This window comes from Cyprinodon variegatus, unplaced genomic scaffold (assembly GCF_000732505.1).
Source record: "Cyprinodon variegatus isolate N-32 unplaced genomic scaffold, C_variegatus-1.0 Scaffold1237, whole genome shotgun sequence".
Classification (NCBI taxonomy): domain Eukaryota; kingdom Metazoa; phylum Chordata; class Actinopteri; order Cyprinodontiformes; family Cyprinodontidae; genus Cyprinodon; species Cyprinodon variegatus.
In genome coordinates, this window is record NW_015151690.1 from 61,404 (window position 1) to 82,075 (window position 20,672).

The window sequence follows — 20,672 nt, forward strand, 5'->3', positions numbered from 1 at the left end:
CAAAAAAGTAAAAAAACAATCCACTGGACTTTGTTTCCAAGTTTGAAGATGTTTCGCTTCTTATCCGGGAAGCTGTTTAATAAGAAATGTCAGGAATAGCTTTGAGTTCGAGGTTTTATACAGTAGCTCAACAAGCCCTTGTTTTTGGTTAGAAAACATGCAAATTGAAACGGACGAACTGGTCCTTCCCCTGGAATAGGGGTTGTCTGGCTTCTTTTTTTAGCCTGCAAACCCTGAAAGGGGGATTGTTTATGGGAAATGTTGGCATGGAATAATAGGCAATTTCTTTTAATTTTTTTTTTTTTTTTTATTTATTCCCCTGTATCACCGCAACTGGTGGGAAAAAAAAAAAAGACCTTGCCTATTCAGCCAGGGCTTGTTGGGCTACTGTATAAAGCCTCGAACTCAACGCTATTCCTGACATTTTGAATTGAAAAAAACTTCCTGGATGGGAAGCGAAACGTCTTCAAACTTCCCTAAAACAAAGTCCAGTGAGAAGCTTCCCAAGCACTTAACCGTTTATGTAATGTCATAATAAATAACTGACAGGTAGCTCACTGTATATGGAATACAGATATGACTTTAGGAAAATATGAGGTCAAATTATCTTAGCTTAACAATAACTAGATTTTTTTTTTCATTGATGTGCTGCATCTGCATGACTGAAAGAGATCTATTTAAAATTAAATAACGTGTCTTTGTCTCCTCAGAGAGGATGGAGCGTCTGTCCACCTGCGTGGAGATTTGGGCCAGTCGGATCTCCTTCATTCTCCCACCTCAATATAGAAGGGACAGGGGGTAGGAGGAGGAGGAGGAGGAGGAGGAGGAAGTGACTAACTTTCAACCCAGCAAGCAAACCAACAAGTTGTACAGATAAAGATGACGCCCCCCCTCACCCCCACTCGTCACACACAGAAGAAGAATCGGGCGGGGTGGACTGTGTGACTCTCCCTCCTCGATTAGCCGTCTGTTCTCCCTGCTTCTTCTCTCTCTCTGTTCCTTCTTTATCTGACTGGGATTGATCAGGCGCGCAGTGCTCCTCCTAGTGGATCTCTTGCAGCACTGCACTTGTCTTCTCTCCTCCCCTCCCAGGGCTGGTTTCTACTGTATGTAAAATTGGACAAGCCTCTCCCCCAAGTCTCCGTCTGTGCTGGTCATCAGGGAATCTTGTAAAATAACAGTAGATGATAAATATACATTACCTATACACACATGTATAATAAACATTGAAACAAGATCTTTGTTCTGAAAGCGAGAGAAAAGGCGCTCCGTTTGTCTGTATCTGTTTTTAATTGCCAACTGGCGCTGAAACTGAATGTTTGCATTTTTCTATAGCTGTGGAACACCAATTACAGGCCAAGCGAGAAATCTTTGTGAATCAGCAGGGCATTAGCGCAAACCCCTTACCTTTTATTTCAGACCCTTCCCTGTACATACCTGAGGATGTTTCTCATTCATTCACAAGGAATATTGGACTTGTGGATAACAGGGAACTGTGTCACTGCTACCTGTTTGTAAATACAATTTTGCCCCTGAAAGCTTGGCTGCTCCCTTTTCTGGCTCTGGGGGATTGGTCAGTTTGACAAAAAGGCAGGTTGGCTTGAGAAAACTGAGCTGTAAATCTTTTGGGAACTGAATTTTGCAAAGACTTAAGGGTTCACAATGTATGACTTGGACAAAGACTAATAAAAAAAAGAAACCTTGAAGTTGTCATAATTTAAAGTACTATAAACAGACTGTTTTAGCTCCTCTGTGGGTTTAACTAAACTTAATTTGTGTTTCATACTCTAATGCAGGGGCTCTAACCTTTTTAGAGCCATTTTTGAACCAGAGATGAATCATGTTACGGGATTAAGATGAACTTCACAAACTGCATTCAAGAGTTTATAAAAGAAAAAAATATGAAAGATGTCCTCCTTAATTGTATGTATGCATACAATTAAGGCTAAAACATTACCTTAAAAACCTGTGCTAATAATTTTGGGTTGCTTTAGACATTTTAAGCAGATATTGCATGAAAAAAGAGCTCTTCCTTATGGCCTTGATAATTAAAATAATTTTGTATCAGCTTTCGCTTATTGCCTCATGTAGCTTCAGTGTTTTAGGCCGCAGACCCTTGTACAAGGTTTTTATCTGCTTTTTTTTTGTTTTGTTTTTCACTTTGAAGAGGAGTCTGAATCAATGATTACTTGGTTAAGTTTATTAAAAAAAAATTCTAAAGTTGGATTTGGCACAACTGTTGGAAAATCCTTTGTGTAACTCGAGGGATAATAAAAGGGATTTTAACTCGTGTTTTAAGGACTATATTGGCACATGAATTGGACTAATTTTTAGACACTGGTGTACATTTTTAATTAAAAGAAATTGTATAAGTCAGATTGGATAAAACTCATTTTAAACCTCCAACCTAAAAAGGGGAAATTTCTGAGGTTTAAGTCTAATTTTATTAAAGTCTGAATTGAAACATTCATCCATTCATTACTGTAACCGCTCATTCCCTAACGGGGTTGCGTGGAGACTGGAGCTTATCCCAGTAGTCCATGGGTGAGAGGTGGGGTACACCCTGGATGGCCCCCCAGTCCATTGCAGGACCACACAGACATACAAAGATGAACCACTCACACTCCCTAAGGGCAATTTTGAATGTCCAATCAACCTGTATTAAAACATTTGAAAAAATGCTTTAAAACTCAAAGGGCTAAAGTAAAATTTGAATTCTATGTAAAGCACAGTGAGAAAAATCAAACTCTGCAAACCTAAATGTAATGTGTTTCTTTTGAGCTTTTTCAATTTACACAACACATTTTACTTAAAAATGAATTTTGTTAATATGCAAAATATTCAACGTCAAAAATCGTTAGGAGAGTCTAGTTGCAGACCTGCACTGTCAGGCCAGTGACATCGTAATTTTTACACATTATGGAAAACAGACCTCAAATATTATCTGGGGTTACTTTGTATGCAAATTACCTTGCAAGAGTCTGAACTTTCTTTGCTCATTGATATGTGTGTTTCAGAGGTGTCAAGTAACGAAGTACAAATACTTCGTTACTATACTTAAGTACACATTTTAGGCATCTAGACTTTACTCCATTACTTATTTTTATGATTAATACTCATTACATTTTCACACAAGTTTCTGTGCTTACTATTCCTTACATTTCTAAAACAAATGTTACTCGTTACTCTTGGCTTCGGTTTAATGCAGAGGTCACGGATTAGCGGACCGCTCTTATACAGGAAAATGCGTCCCTGTCGAGAGATGCATCCCCAGTCGCGGGAGCGCACCTCGCTCTGTACAATTATGGCCAATGGAGCTACATGTTATATAAATAATATAAAAACGTTTAAATATACCTCTCGTGGGAAAATTTGTGGTTATTTGGCAGATTCATTTACAATAGTACGGCTGTTATGAACAACATTAAAACCAAAGATTTTGTTCGAGGTACGGCTGATTTATTTTGCAGTCTCTTGTTATTCACACACAAGTGATGCTGACGTGAGTTTGGAAACAGCTTTGGCTTAAGCGGAAAATGAAACGCGCAAGGAAAGAGACATAAACGGAACAGAACTTAACTCGTACAATAATGTATTTATTCAGAAACAGTTTTGGCTTTCTTATAATACTGAATGCTCTATAATTGTATTGCACATCTGCTAGCTTTTTATTCCAAAAAATCTATAATATTACAGCAGCAAATTATCAAAGTTTTTTCAAAAGCCTGTTTAAAAGCTCCAAATGAGGCCTCAGATCATACAGCAAAAATTGCGCTGTCATTGTTTTACAGGGCAGAATTTGCATTTGCTGACCCTTGTCTTTTAACTACTGATGGATATACAGGAATACAGTCATACAAGTGTCTACTCCTCTCAGATAGCATGGGATTCCATTTTTGGCTATTTCTATTTTTTTTATTTAAAAATTCAGTGTATAAAATGAATGCATAAATACCTCATGTTAAATTCTGTTTAAAGTAACAGATCATTAAAATGTCTCTGGATCTTTACTGGTTGAGGAATTTCTTTATTCGGACCCCACTGATTTTTAATTGGTTACCCCTGGTTTAATGTTTATAAATACTTATTTCACCTCTTGGGCGCCATCCAATGCAGATCATTGGTGCCATCCACATCTAGTGAAAACTAGTGTAATTGGATGAGTCATATAACGCAAACACTCATTGCTTAGCTAAAGGAAATCATCAGAAGCAAGCAGGTGTTCTTCATACTGCAAACGTGAATTGTCTCTGCCATGCTACAATGTCGGATTCAGAAAAAGATGTTGAAATGTCTGAAAGGTCAGACACAGGTGAGAACGTATCGGGAGATGGAGACGGAGACCAACAAGACCTCCCTCATCCTTGGCCCTATATCAAAGAATTTTTCAAAATAGTTGAAAAATTGAGCTTTCAATTCATATAGCAGCATTTGGTTGTTTTTTTAAAGGTTACATTATACTTTTATACTTTAAGTAGTTTTTGGAGCACATTTTTTTTAAACTTTTAGTTGAGTAAAGAGGTAAAGTTCATACTTCAACTTTTACCAGAGTGTTTTTAAACTGCATTATTTATACTTCTGCTAAAGTAACAAATGTGTGTACTTTTGACACCACTGGTCTGTTTTAGAAAAGGACACAGATCCAACCAATAACATGAGATTAGAATCTCTTGTGGTTAATGAATACAAAACCAGAATCAGCTGAAACCTACATATTGTTTTTAAACCTGGGCTTGGCTTTTTTTCATACACATTCATTCATCAAGAACACTGCGTAGAAAATTTTAAAATTTTTTCCACAGAAAGTTAGGGAACAGTAATGTGGCTTAAAAGCAGTGTCTGCAGTGTTCTTTACAAATTTCTCTGTCGTCGGATAACATGCCCTATTCAGGTATTTGATGTAAATTTGATCCTGTTTTGTAATAAGTTTACCTGACAGTAAGAAATTCCCTTAATCCTGGTAGAATTAGGATCTAACTACCATGCTTTATATTATCTCAGTGTATCTTAGTGTATTTTCAAACAACAGAGGGCAGCCTTCATCACTTTGCATCCATAAGGCCTCTAATATACAGTTGATGAGAAAAAAAGACTTTTTTTGTGTTCACATGTGTTCCTTCCCTGTTATTTTTATTCTTTTCTTTTTTTTTTTGGATCATTCTTCTTTGTTCGTTCATGTATTCCTTCTCTATTCTCTTATCTGTCCTAGTTTAATTCCTTTATTCAGTCATCAGTTAGTTCCTCATTCCTTTGTCCTTCAATCGTTCCGCCCTATAATCTGCCATTGCTCTGTCTTCATTCCTTCCTCGCTTCCTTTCAATATTTCTGTCTTCCTTTTGTCCCTTGTTATTTACTACTTTCAACGGTATTTTCTTTCTATCTCTGGCTTTCTCAGGAAACAAATAAAAAGTTTAAACAGTGTAGCAATTATTGTTATAAGTTGTTGACTTTTTATATTTATGTGAATTTCGACCAAATGCCTGATAGCTGTGAGAATTTGTATCTGTATTAGTAATGCAAGAAAAAATAAAATAGGTTAAGATTATCTTTACCAAAGAACAGTTCTTTTTGATGATGAAACAAAAACATCAAAATGAGAAACTCAATTTCACTAAAGACTTGAGGTTGTAATTTAGTTTATTTCTAATAGTGCTAATTCACATGTCACTTCAAGGCACTTTATAGACAGAAAGGTTAAAAGTTTTGTAGCCAACAGTTTGCATCAAGTCATTGATTTAGCAGAAAACGGTCACTCTGGATGAGCATAGTGACATCAAACATTAGCTTGCATTGTATTGTAGACATTTCAGCAATCCCTCACACTCAGCATTCATGCAGCTACAGTGGAAAAACTCATTTTGAACAGGGAGAAACCTCCAGCAGAACCAGCCTCAGTGTGAGCAACCTTCTGCCGAGGCTGGCTGTTGGTTCAATGAGAGAAAACCAGAGAAAGAAACTGTGATCAAATACTTGCAATAATACAGCAAACTAGCTCCATAAGTGGCTCTGTGTAGGTAATAAAACAGTTGATGAGCTCTGTGCAAGTTTTCATGTCACATCAAATTAAAAGCTATAATCTACAACCCTATAGGTTATTCAATTCAATTCAGTTTATTTATATAGCTCCAATTCACAACACAAGTCATCTCAAGGCACTTTACAGTTCTCAAGATCATACAGTCAAATTGATTCAAAGTTTTCTATCTAAGGAAAACCAGTAGATTGCATCGACTTATTGACTAAAATAAAATCCCTCACACTAAGCATGCTTGTAGAGACAGCGGAGACGAAAAACTCCCTTTTAACAGGAAGAAACCTCCAGCAGAACCAGGCTCTGCTGAGGCTGACTGGGATTCAAAGAGACAGAAGCAGAGATACAAAAAGCAGCTGTAAAAGGTGGCCCCGTCCAGGAAACACACAGTCAGGCAGAAGAGCACCGAGCCAACTCCCATGTCAGAGGATGAAGAGAGCACATCCAGCCAGTGACGGTTAGAGAAACAGGACTACACTGGAAAACAGGCTGATCTCCAGCATCTATAAACAAGGGTGTTGATGGAAGCAGCACAGCTGATATTCCTCTCCAGGATGGCGTCACAGCCAAACAGGAACAGACGAGGCAAAGCTACTATGAGAAAAAGAAGAGAGAGCATAACGTTAGAGATTGTACTAAAAGATTCTGCAGATTAGGAGGACAGAGATAGAATGAAGCAGAAGCAGGTTATAGCAATAACCCTATTCCTATAACCATGTCTCAGAAAGAAACAGGACTAAACACTAGAAAACAGCCCAAACTTTTATCATCTACATTCAAATATGCTGATGCCAGCAGCCCGGCTAATGTTTCCCTCCAGAATGGAGTCATAGCCAAACGGAAGCAGACCAGATGAAACTACTATGACAGGAACAAACAGAGAGAAGAAAGGTTTTGGAGGTAAACCAACAAATAATTCAGAATAGGTGAATTGAATCAGAATCAGACATAATTTAGTAATCCCAGAGGGAAATTATAAATGTTTAAATTACAGTTTCAGTACAGCCGTTCATCAAAATACATGGGGGGTGGGGGGGCAAGCTGCTGGGTTCCCACAGGTTATCTGGCTGCCCAGGTCCCGGCGGTTACCTAGCCCTGCCATTGTCTCTGTGGAAAGATAGGAGCCACATTGGGGAATAGAGATAGAATGAATAACAACAATGTAAAGTGGTCCCTTTGTCCTCCAGGAGCCTAAGCCTATAGTGACATAACCAAAAGATGGCTTATGGCTCAGGATAACCTGAGCCATAAGTTTTATCAAAAAGGAACGTTTTAAGCCTTGGCTAAAAAGTAGACAGTGTGTCTGTCTCACAGACTAAAACTGGTAGTTGGTTCCACAGGAGAGGAGCCTGATTAATAAAAGACATGTCTCCCATTCTACTTTTAGAAGTTCTAAGAACTACTAGTAAACCTGCAGATTGAGAGTGACATGCTCTGTTGGGAACATGAGAAACAATTGGCCCTCTAATATAAGATGGATTTTGTTATGAAAGGCTTCATATGTGAGAAGGAGGATTTTAAATTATATTTTATCAAGACAATCTACTCCAGTGGAGGCTTCCTATAGGTCTATGGCAGAATCATTTACATACAGGTTACATGAAAGCAAAGGTTATAAACTATTTAAGAAAAACATTGAGGAATGACTAAAAATCTTAAATAAGAACACTATTGGAGAGAAAAGTGTTTATTTACATTTTGTCTGCAGATTTGAGAACTATTGACACCTTACTCTAAAACTGGGAGCAATCTGCAGATTTTAATATCAGGATAATGGAGCACAGTACTCTTAAATTATAATGAAATGATAATGAAACTGAATGATCAAAACTTTCAATTTTTTGCGTTTGGAACATCCCTGATGGTTACAGTGCCACCTGGTGTTAATTCCCAGCCCAGGGTCTTTCTACATGGATTTTGCATGCTCTCCCTGTGCATGTGTGCGATCTCTCTGGGTACTCTGGCTCCCTCTCATAGTCCAAAAACAGGGCTGATAGGTTTATTACCTTCTCTGAAAATGTATATATATATATATATTTAGGGGTGACTGTCTGTGAATGGTTGTATTTTTTTGTGTGTCTCTGTATTGCCTTAGGATAGACTGGCAACCTGTCCAGGGTGTATCCCGCCTCTCGCTCATAGACTGCTGGAGATAAGCACTAGCTCCACTGTGACCCTGATGGAATAAGCAGCAGAAGAAAATGGATGGATTATAAAAGCTTTATATTAAAAAAAAAAAAGAGACCGCAATTATGTCTTAAGGTGGAGGTATTGATCCAAAGGACAGCATGTGATAGGGGAAAAATTTAGTCTTTTACAGTTTTTACTTTCCTGTTTAACCTTAGCTAGACCTGCAAGAGATTGAAATGTCATACTTTTGCAGAGTTCATAGGATCCCCATCAACATAATCAGGAAAGGTTTTGCTGGCTTACATGCCTGATTAATGTTTCATGTGAGATCAATAAAGTTCAATTATTATTATTATTGTTATTATTATTTATTATTGTTATTATTATATATGTGGGGCTGTGAGATATAACTAATTTCTCAAGTTCTACAAGGTTATTACGTTCCCATATTTGCCCTTTAGTATAGAATAGAACAAAACCATTAGTAGGAATTGTTTGACTTCCCTCGGGCATATGGCAAAAAGAAAAGTCCATTAAAGAGACTTGATTAACTGTAAATAACTCCCAACAGCACCTGGTTTTAGTTTTGCATCTGAATGAGAGGCAGCACCTTAAGCCTAGTGTGCAAACACCTGTTATCAGGACATCATTACCTTTATCTGCCTCACTGAAGTTCAGTAGGCCAGCCTTTTAATACCGTATACATTTCCTTGCAAAAATATTCAACCTCTGAGGATATTTTTCACCATTTATTGTTGTATAATCCAAGGTGTTTGTATTTATGACAGAGACAAACAGAGGACAGTGTGGAACTGTTGAGTAAAAAAATTATTAGTTTTGAATGTGCTTTTCAATATAAATCTATAAAGTGTGACATGCATTTTTCTTCGGCCTGCTCAATAGTGCTATTAGTTTTGTAATTATTGTGGGGAAAGTCTCTACCAAGTTTGCACTTATAGAAACAGAAAGATTTTTTCTATTCTTTCTACAAGATAGTTTACATTTGGTCAGATGAAACAAGAAAGCCTGTAAACAGTAATTTTCAAATCTTTCCACAAATAGCTTTAATCTTGTTGTCTCTATCCTGCTGAAAGGTGTAGCTCAAAGAGCTGGGCTGAAGTCTTTGCAACTGTTTTTTTCTCCAGGATTACCTTGTATTTATGTTGCTCTCTCCATTCTTCCATCAACTCTGAGCGGCCTTTCTTCAGCATGATGTTGCCACAGTGTTTTTCACTCTAGCAATGGTTTGTTCATGCTGATGTGTAGTGCAAATTCCCTGCAACAGATACAGTTTCTCAAAATGTAAAGGTTGCACTGTAAATATATATGATAGGCCTGCTCCTTGTAACTTTTTGAGCACTTTTCCTTCTATCTTGGATAGTGTGCATAAAAATGTTTTCTGCTGTTTCTATGGTTAATCAATCTAATGTTTTGGAGTAAAACCATGCCCTTTAGCCATGTGCACACTTTCCAGTTTCAAAGGATGGGGCAAACTGTTCCCTGTGAATTGTTTCAAGCTTAACATTTCTAATCCTGCCTCAACCCTCACCCCATCTCGTGGTGCTGTTTACTCACTAGTTTACTTGTGAATATAATATTTCTTCATGTAGTAATTCATTAATATGTAATATACCAAATGACGAAAGATTGAAGCCTATGGGATTTTGCATAATATCTTTCTTTAAGTTTTGTCAAGGGTTCATGCGCTGAGATTCAAGCTCGTGAAGAGGCTTATGTGCGTTTCTGCGGGGAGGAGAGGGGAGCCAGACAGGCGACAGTGAACACTGTCTTGGCTTTAGGGCACAGGCTCGGGAGCCAATGAGAAGGAGACATCCACTCCTCTCTGTCCTGCCTGGCTTGGCTCAGCACGGCGCGCCCTGTAATTAGGAGCTCTTGCTGGTTTGGGCGCCGCCCGCCACGGTGGACAGCCTGGCTGGCTGCTGCGTCAAGGGAGTTTGGGAACGCCAACTCCACAGTGAGTGAGGGTAGCAGGAGTTTAGAGCAAACAGGGCCAACTGCAGAGAAAGTTAAAACAACTGAAGCTATCAGTTCAACATGAACGAGCAATCTTCACCTGCCTTTGAGGAGAAGAAACCTTCTCTGCCTTTGGCTGCGGGGACCCCGATCTCCAACAAGGACTCCCCCCCCAACCTGTCGGAGTCCTCCGCTGACGCGGGCTTCTACAGCGGGCAGAGCGCGCTGCACCACGGCACGCAGGACTTTTACGCAGCGCAGCAGCCGTACGGAGCTTCTCACATGAACCCGTACACCTACCACCACCACTACAACCTGAACGGGATGGCCCCCAGCGGCGCGTACTCTGTGGGGAAAGCGGAATATCCGTACTCTCATGCGGCGTACAGGGAGCATGGAGCGTTCGGCCGGGAGGTGCAGTCTGCGCTGCAAGAAGGTGGTGAGAAAAAAATCCAGACAGAACCTCTGCAGCATGAAACAAAAGTTTGCTTTGATAGATTTCAATATTTTATCCCCATCAGTGTATCGAACCTATCCTCCCTAATCATCCCAGACAGACCCGTAACATAATAACTAACTTTTAAAATCAGAAAGGAGAAAAAAATCCCCAACATTTTTGAGGACAGAACAACGATTCACTGAATGTTTTAGTTAGTTTAAATGTAATAATTTAAAACACTTTTATCTATTTGTCAAATAAACATGAATGAAATACTTAAACATAAAAAATAGAAAGTATATATTAAATTGGAGTTTCGTTTGTTATGAGTCGTTTAAAGTACGTTTTTGTTGTTAATACGTCATGTTACAAGCTCAAAATTGCGAATGCGAAGAGTAAATCAATACTGAATTGTTGTTCTTTTCTAAATAAAGTTATTTGTGATCTGGTACATTCATGTTTGCCTTTTGGAGTTCAGGAAGCGCTTTTCTCAGGTACTTATAGTGAAGTAAATACAGGGCATACAGGACATCTCTTAATATTGGTTAGTTTAGCGCCAATATAAAACAGTGAAGCTTAAGTGATTAGAAGGGGTGATGCAGTTATACGGCAGCTCACAAGGTGAAGATAGTTCTAATTATTTGTTTCACAGGAATGAGATAAAAAAAAATATCTCAGAATTCTTGGTTTTGAAAAACTAAGAATCATAATTTTTTGTCATCATATTTTACAGAACTTAGTCGCTGTAGAACATTTCAATCTTGTGAATATGTTCTTTTTTTTATAATTTTTATGAATCAAATAAAGTAATCAATCTGAAGCTGTCATGTAAAGACTCTCTGTTCGATCTGAAAGTGTTCGAGGAACATGTATGAGATTTTAAAAATTTGGGAGGAACAAAGCAGTCTAGTTTCCTCCAAAGCTGTGAAATAGGACTTCAGTGTAGCACTAAAGAGGCTCCCAAGAGATGCTGACTTCAGTAATTTTACGGGCTAAGTAACACAATATGTTTATAACATTTACAAGTCATTTGGATCTTATATTTCACTCTATCACTGTTCTTTTTGTTCTGATGAGAATCCACATTTCTTCCAGTTAAACCGTTTCGGGCATCCTAATGTCCAGTCTGCTTTTTCAGTACCATATTAACCCAGGAAAAGCTTAGACCCCCCTCCACCCACCCACCCCTCCATTTTTACCTTCTGAATAAACACCAACTATCTGAAAACCTTAACTTTGATGATAAATGATTCTCATCAAAGTTAGTTGATCAAAATCTTTTATAGTTAGAATTCATATATGATGACATCCATTCCTACCTGCTGTAGAAAGCTCTCCTGGTTTCTCTTTTTTGCCTTTTAAGACTGAAGCTAACAGCTAGTGGGAGAAGGACCAATAACAAAGTCGTCTTCTACTGTATTAAAAACAACCTCAATCTTTATTAATAATAAAATGAATTAATGTTTACACTACATGGCTTCCTTATCAGATGTTTACTTTGGAAGAACAACTTAAATCAGTCAATTCTTTTTTTTTTTGTATATATAATCAGTAGTAGAGCATCAGCTCCTGGGTCTGTTTTAAGTGTAAAAAAATCACTATGACTTAACGTTGGTATAAGGATTCATTTGTTAGTTTTCTAATAAACAGCAATGACATTTTTATAAAAATGAGTTTTTTTTTTATTTGACTTCAGCCCTTTTTGGACCAGCTTTAGTGACAAATAGAAAGCAGTTTCTATTAATTGAAGAAGCCATGCATGTTAATAAGTTTTGGCAAGATATGAAATTATTCTAGTAGTACTAGTTGATGATATATGATGCCATACTTGGTTTGTTTAAAGACTGTAATTTGGAAACAGAGGCTGCGTTACACTGCCTTTGTTACTGATTTGACAACAGAAAATGAAATAACTGTTTCCGATCACATTTATACACTGAAAAAAAGAATGCAACCATTTTCGAAATTTACTTAATCCTGGTTAGTTACTTTAACACAAGTTAGCTGAGTAAGACATAAAACTATTTTGTTAAAGTACCTAAATATTCCATTCAATTCAGTTTATTTATATAGCGCCAATTCACAACCCATGTCATCTTAAAGCATTTTACAGTTCACCAGATCATACAGTCAAATTGATTTAGTTTTCTATCTAAGGAAAACTAGTTGATTGCATCAACTCATTGGTTCGAATGCAATCCCTCACACTAAGCATGCTTGTAGCGACAGTGGAGATGAAAAATTCCCTTTTAACAGGAAGGAACCTCCAGCAGAACCAGGCTCAAATATGATTAAGTAAATGCCAAAAGAGGTTGCATGATTTTTTTTTCGGTTTAGCCATGTTTATTTATTGGACCAACTCTTAAGTTTGTCTTTCAGCGAACATTTACAAATTGATAATCAAACTATTTGATTTTAAGTATAAATTAAATGCATTGATTATTTTTGCTGTGGGAAGATGTTTCACTTGAATGGAGTCTGAAATAACAACAATAAAAACTAACAGTAAAATATGTAATAATGGTTAAAAGGACACTAGACATCTACAAATTTAATAGTTGTAAAATTTTTCTATTTTCATGAAGTGCTAATAAGAATGTAGTGTCATGCAAATTTTTGAAAAATACATTTAAAATATTATTTTTGGTTATTATAGCTGATACCACCTATCTATGTTGAATACTCTTATTTTTTAGTATGATACGAAGTAGGTTTTGGAAACTGACAGCACTTAGGATTCTGAGTAGAAGAAGAAACTATTAAATAGTGAGAGAAAGGATACAGATCATTTCTAACTATGGCGATAAAATCACTTCTGACCTCATAGCTTCTTGAGTTATTAAACTAAATTGCTGTCTCAAATATTTGATTTTAGTTTGGTCCAAAATGTAAAATATTTCTACAATTAAAATAGATTCCTGAAAACACAGTCCTCCTGAAAACACAATCTGAGATTGACATATTTACAGAAAAGACAAAAAAGTAGGACATTTTTTTCCAGTAATGTCTTTTTAATGTGGTCGAGCCAAACATTGACTGTATTTTTATTTGGTGGTTTATAGATGCCTTTATTTTATTTGTAGGAGATTTTAAAAATTAGAAATCTTACTTCTTTTTTTATAAATAGGGTTAAACTAATCTTGTTCTCACAAACTCACTATTATGTTGACTTTGATGAAAAAAAAAAATCTTATAATCGGAAGGAGGAGGAAAACCCTGGCCAGACCATTATTACCTATGGTCACTGAATCATTGTCTATTAATGCAACCATTTTGATGGATTAATAATTTAGGGGAAAATGGCAGAGCAGGCCATCACACTAGATTATATTTATCGGATAGACGAACTATTGATGTTAATGCATTCCATTTAAACAACAGTATTTGATAATAATACTGATGTCCTCAATTACGTTACAGAGCAGAAACCAATTTTAACAATTCTCAGATGTCAGTCCAACTCTATATATTATATTATATTATATATATTATATTACTCTTCCTCAAGCTTTGTTGGGCTTCTGTGCACACTGAGTGGGGAAAACAAACTCGACAGACTGGTGTTCTGTTTTTGGCATTCCAGTTGGGAGTTGACTCCTGGAAATGGCCCCGGGGGACTTTGGCCAACAGCCACGGCACATCACGTGTCATGGCATGTCAGCCAGCCTTGGCCTTTGAATCATCCACTGTCAAAAAGTTCCTTATCACGCAAGGCTAAGGAGCCACGCCCCAAAAAAATAAATAAACAAACAAGGATACCAATAATCTCCCATGTTCAACTTTGTTTTGACATAAATTTAATAAACATTGGTTTAAAACAATTTACAGCACTTTAATTACAATTAAATTACACCACATTTGATATATAGATATATATTTTTTTACTTTGCAACATTAAGTAAGAATTTAGGTTTTAAAGTAGCCTATTTCTGAAAGTATTCTGACATACATACTATTCAGTCACCTTCGACCAACCCTCTTACTTTATGTATTGCTCTAAATCTTTCAGACTGTCTTGTAATGTGGTTTTCATATCATGTTTTCATTCAGGCTTTCTTAAATGTCACCCTTTTCCACTGGTTATGCCCATTTCCCGATCAGATTGATTTGATTAAATTTTTTTAGATTATATGTCCAACTCTGATTTTAACTCAAAAGAGTATTCAAATGTTCCAATGCTTTTAACATATACTGTAAGCACCATCTCAGCAAATAAATAATTTTGTTGTGCAAACAATTAAAACATCCATCTATTGTCACTACTTGTTTGTCTTCATGGCAAGAGTACAGGTGATCTCCAATGACAATAGGCAGAAGGTGGGATAAACCTAAGAACAGAGAAATACAAGGACACACAGGACAAACCTATAGCACACACAGCCTCCCATCAATGGCAATTTAGAGAGACATATTAACCTATAATTCATGTTTTTGGACTTTGGTAGAAAGCCAGAGTGTATGGAGAAAACCAACAAACACTAAGAGGAAACATGTAAATCCCCATCCTGGGACTGAACCCAGAGCTGCAAGGCAAGGCACTTCGCTGTGCCACACTGCAGCTCTAAAATAATTTACAATACTCAACAATTAACAATTGACTCATGATTAAAAACACTTAAGGCTAAAAATAGAGGCAGATAAAAAAGAAAAAAAAAGAAAAAAAAACTTCTTTCTATGTAGATAATAAACTTGCATGTTCTAGGGTTTTCATGGAGGTCTTTGTTCCTGTGTTCTGAAACAGCCTTTTTTTTTGCTGGCTTAAAATACTCTTTTTTGATTATTCCCTTAGTAGTGTAATATATATCTTATATATCATGAGAAATGTTAACTTGTTTTTTTTGTGCTTTTATTAGAGTTACTCATGCTGCTTCTAAACATTTGCAATTTATAAGTTATTGCTGCTATTATGATATTATCTCTATTTTGTATTCATAGTTATTTTAATTTTAATGCACAGAGCTGGGTGGTTTTTACAAGATCTTTTGGGGCTGAAAAATTACCTTTTTTGTTGTTCTGCTGTTTAGTGAAACGGGTTAGAGGCTATGCTGTGCGTAGCTCATTAACAGCGTCATTTAAGCACCATCACCCAAATAAAAGCAATGATTAGTGCACATTCAGGTTCCACACCATGAATGTCCTTGCTTTTCAGGGTTAAAAATAACTAGAATAATATAGTATGTCCTTCTTCTTAGCTAGGAAAAGTGATCCTCTTTCAGCCATCCCCCTAGCAGTGAACAGCAGCATGTTAGTGATGGGTAGCTCTGCATTACCTTAAGGAGTTAGAATAATCACAGGTTGCGCTTTCATTTTAATGGAATATTTTTGGCAAATATGGATGGTAAATGAGTGCTCCAGTCTTGCCTATGTAACCTATCTGAATGAGTCATGTGACCTAAAGCACTGGTTTACAGCAGTCAGAACTCCGCTGTGCAATCTGAACGTCAGAGCTAAAAGTTGTTGTTTAGCAAAAAACAACAAAAATTGTTTTGACACTAACCTGATTGGTTATATTCTTGTTCCCTGATGTAGGATTTCACCTAGAAGGGTAAGTGGCAAAGTAAGTTTGAGAAATCAAACGGAAAACTTTTGTCGCCATGATTTCTCAGTCTGTTAGTCTGCAGTGTTCTGATATCAGACTTTAAGACATAGAGAGAGACTATATAATTTTGTGACATGCAGCATTGAAAGTGGCTTAGGGGGCTCTAAACCTTAGATGTATAGATCCGGCACCCTTTAGTGGCTAAAAGGTACACCGAACAGAGGACTTTATGTATTAGTGCAAAAACCCCAATATGTTCTATTTTAGGTTTTCTACACCATTACTGTCCATGTTTTTCATGACAGGAAATACCTTGACATAACCTTGTTAGTCCTCCCTGGAAGTGAAAGAAAAGTAAGGCACAGGGACTGCACAGCAATAGATGGGGGAGGGGCAGCATTGTGTCCTTAATACAGCAAAAACAATTTGATAATCACAAAACTTTCTCTGACATTCATTTAAATAAACATAATATTGTTATTTAATACATTCAGCTTCCTAATGTTAGTTTATTTTTCAATTAAGCAAAACTGTTTTCTTTATTCTGCTAATATTTACTGAAGAATCTGTTCTTCATGCAAGATTTACTGCAGAAATACCAGTACAAATTGGGAGTGTACTACAGAAGCAGGCCTTCAGGCTGCAGCAAAAGTACCTATAAATCTCTGTCTCCTTCCCGCAGTTGTGGGAAACTCTGAGACCAAATTATAAGTTCACAGTGGTGGAGGAATTTCTTTGAAAGTTCTGTTACAAAGGCTATGGCTATTTCTGCACTACAAAATCTCAGCTCAAACTTTCCTCTCATAAAAAATGTTGACAAATCATTGGAGGGAATATCATTTTTTTTTTGTCTTTTTCCCTTACCACAGTGAAAGAGGAACCTGACCTGGAAGTCCGTATAGTGAACGGGAAGCCCAAGAAGGTCCGCAAACCCCGGACCATTTACTCCAGTTACCAGCTGGCTGTGCTGCAGAGGAGATTCCAGTCTGCCCAGTACCTGGCCCTGCCAGAGCGGGCTGAGCTGGCTGCGCAGCTGGGCCTCACCCAAACACAGGTAAGCCTGCAAGGCAACCATCTTCATTGTGTTTCTGTATAAAAATAAAATATGCTTCTGAAGAAAATTGTGCAACAAACAACTGTTACTGCCTGTGAGGCGCCTGATGACATTTTTACCCGGTTAGCAGAGGTGTCAAGTAACAAAGTACAAATATTTGTTACTGTACTTAGGTACACTTTTTAGGTATCTATACTTTACTCCATTACTTATTTTTCTTCCTACTTCTGACTTCTACTCATTACATTTTCACACAAGTATCTGTGCTTTCTATTCCTTACATTTTTAAAACAAACATTACTCGTTACTCTTGGCTTTGGTCTAATGCAGAGGTCCCGGATTAGAAGACCGCGGTCCGAATACGGACCCACCTGCTGGCCTATCCGTACCCAACCTGATTTAAAACATTTATAAATTACCACAAGTTGTCTGATGTCACTTGCTCCTGTTACCCCGAAATCCCACATCCTCTGTCTTAGCTCCATCTCCGCTCCGCCCCGCAGTGCTCCAGACCTCCTGTGCAAAGCAAAGCCTACAGCCTCTGCTGTTCCTCCCGTATTGCTGCGCTCCGACTTACTACCAGAGCTCGAGGAGAGCATGCGTGATATCATTAAATTTGTAGGAGCAAAACATGCAGAAATGAATCAACATCCAGCATATGTACGGTTTCTGATGGAGATGATAAATCTGCTTCCTGGTTTGTTGAAGTACCAATAGTTTGCATCCAATCTTTTAATTAAACGGTGTTGTTTTTTAAAAATACATACAAATTATGCTCTAATTTGTAGTTACCGATTTGTTGTTACTATATTTTAATTTGAGAAACCGGATCTTCTCGCCATGCTTTTTCATATTTGGTGGATTCCAATAGCGGATCTTGACCTGAATGTACCAGAGCAAACCCTGCACATTTCCAGTATGTTTGGCTCAACCTGCTGCTGTGTAGCAGGATTCCCCACTATGAACAGAATCAAAAATAAATATCAATCCGGGCTAGCGAATGAGCACTTTGATGTGTGCTTGAGAATGGCTTTGTCTCCATTCAAACCCAGGTTTAAAGTCTTGCAGGGCAGCCAAAATCCCACTACTTTCATTAAGCCAGAAAAAAGATATTTTTTCTATTTAAAAAATTTATTTATTTCAGTGTTAATTTTTTTTTTAAAGTAACAGGTCATGAAAAATGTCTCCGGGACCTTTACTGGTTGATGATTTTCTTTATTCTGACCCCGCTTATTTTAAATTGGTGACCCCTGGTTTAATATTTATAAATATATGTTATTTCCTATCATGTGCTCCATCCAATTCAGATCATTGGCGCCATCCACATCTAGTGAAAACTAGTGTAATTGGATGAGCCATATTACACAAACACTCATTGGTTAGCTCAAGGAAATCATCAGAAGCAAGCAGATGTTCTTCAAACTGCAAAGGCGAATTTTCAATGCCATGCTACGATGTCGGATTCAGGAAAAGATGTCGAAATGTCTGAAAGGTCGGACACACGCAGAGCGTATCGGGAGATTAAGAGGGAGACCAACAAGACCTCCCTCATCCTTGGCCCTATCACAAAGAAATTTTCGAAATAGTTAAAAAATTGAACTTTCAATTCATCTAGTGGCATCTGGCTGGTTTTTTTTAAAGGTTACTTCATACTTTTATACTTAAAGTAGTTTTTGGAGCACATACTTTTTCACTTTTACTTGAGTAAAGAGGTCAAGTTGATACTTCAACTTTTACCAGAGTGTTTTTAAACTGCAGCATCTATACTTCTACTTAAGTAACAAATGTGTGAACTTTTGACACCACTGCCAGTTAGAGACTATTGAAAAGATCTAAGGCACACTTAAGCAGGAAGTGTTCACTTTCAATGTCAAGTTCTCAGACAATTCAATAGCTAAACTTTTAAGCTTCATAACCATGTAGCAGGATATTTTTTTAATTTTTTTAAAGTAGATTTCATAACTTAACAGGAGATTTTAGACATTCAAATCCTTTCACAGCTTTGCTTAACTTTTCCTTTTAGTTAAAATCTAAGAATTTAAAAGATTTGGGGACTGTACATACACAAAGACAAATTTAACAAAGCTACATATATGCAAGACACAAAATGAAAGGAAAGTGTCTGTGGTTGACATTTAACAGTTGTCAGTTGTTGTTGTTTTGTCTTGTAATCTAAAATCATAATCTCTGCACTAATGATTTACTACCAGTCATCTTCACTGGAGTGATAACGTCCAAACTTGAGGTATGGTTTGTTTTATTGTGGCTGTGGTAGATCATTGTTCAGCGTTATCCTTGAGTGACTCTCACAAGCATATAATTTACTCTGGTCTGCTTTTATATATGTAGAAAGCATCCATGAAATAATGTACTCGATTTGGTTTGATTGGTAATGCAAGCCAACTTACAATGAACCTTTTAATTGTTTTCTTAGAGAGATCCACGGCAAGTTAAATCTGTTGGCCCAGTTATATTACAGTTTTCCTACTAACTTAAAAAGTTATGTGATGTATAAAAACTCATTAGATCATTTATTATCAACCTTTTCTCTTATAACTCCTTTTGAGCCCCGAATTATGTTTTTTTTTTACCGGATTATTAAGTGTAATAATTATCTTAAAGGGATGGTTAGTATGTTGAAATAAGGCTTTTGGATAGTCCATATTAGGTCTCATCAGGGAACTTTGGGTTGTAAGCTCAAATATTTGATCTTTTCTCAGGCCTCACATTTATTTCAAAACGCCCACAAGCAAAATAAACATACTCGCATGTATGTTAAAACACTTCTGCGCATGGTTTATCTGCCACTGCACAACAAAATCACACTTGCGCGATAAACTGCTGCCATGAGAGGAGAAAATCGAGCGAGTCAGCTCGTTTTATTATTTTTTTTTAACCTTCATTTAACCAGGAAAAAAATCCCATTGAGATTAAAAACCTCTTTTTCAAGGGAGTCCTGGCCAAGAGGCAGCATTAAGCATAGATACATGGCTTGGCCCCCTCTTACTTGTCTGAGATTTTAACTTTTTGCAATTGTGGTAGAGCCTTACGCTCCTCGGGTCAGCTTCTGTTAGAGGTCCCTAGGTCAAGACTCAAACAGTGGGGCGATGGTTCTTTTGCCGTCGCTGCTTCCAGACTGTAGAACAAACTACCCCCTGACATCCGCACCACTACTGACCTCAGCCTTTTTAAAAAAAAAGCTTAAAACCCACTTTTTTAAATTAGCATTTAATTCTGACTAGGATAATACTGTCTCTTAGATGTCCTCTTTCTGTGTGCTCCTTTCCATGCACCTCTGGAAGGCTTTTAATGTCCTGCAGCGCTGCACCACTACAGCACTTTTAGTTAAGGGTGCTCCGATCAGGATTTTCGGGGCCGATCACCGATTGCTGAAAGCAGTATTGGTTGATACCGATCACCAGTCACCGATCACTGGGTCTATCTGAAGCCTTCTATTCAATTTTAAGTCTTAACAAAAATGTATATGTATTAAAATTAACAGAAG

The 20,672-nt window shown here is 37.3% G+C and overlaps 2 protein-coding genes across 3 annotated transcripts in view; both read left to right on the forward strand.

Annotated features, from left to right (window-relative positions):
* LOC107102346 (26S proteasome non-ATPase regulatory subunit 11A) overlaps nt 1-1,703 on the forward strand; it is an 18,046-nt gene extending 16,343 nt beyond the window's left edge. Inside the window, exon 13 of the mRNA XM_015401607.1 lies at nt 711-1,703. The gene's annotated coding sequence lies outside the window, so the exon portion shown is untranslated. The remainder of the gene's footprint in view (nt 1-710) is intronic.
* Nucleotides 1,704-10,018: 8,315 nt separating this feature from the next.
* Nucleotides 10,019-20,672, forward strand: part of LOC107102344 (homeobox protein Dlx3b-like) — a 17,539-nt gene continuing 6,885 nt past the window's right edge. The window contains exons 1-2 of one of the 2 annotated variants that reach the window (XM_015401603.1): nt 10,019-10,574; nt 16,983-17,167. In XM_015401603.1, the coding sequence (XP_015257089.1) occupies nt 10,217-10,574; nt 16,983-17,167 (543 nt within the window). In that variant the 5' untranslated portion in view covers nt 10,019-10,216. The remainder of the gene's footprint in view (nt 10,575-16,982; nt 17,168-20,672) is intronic. The other variant, XM_015401604.1, reaches the window with a different exon arrangement.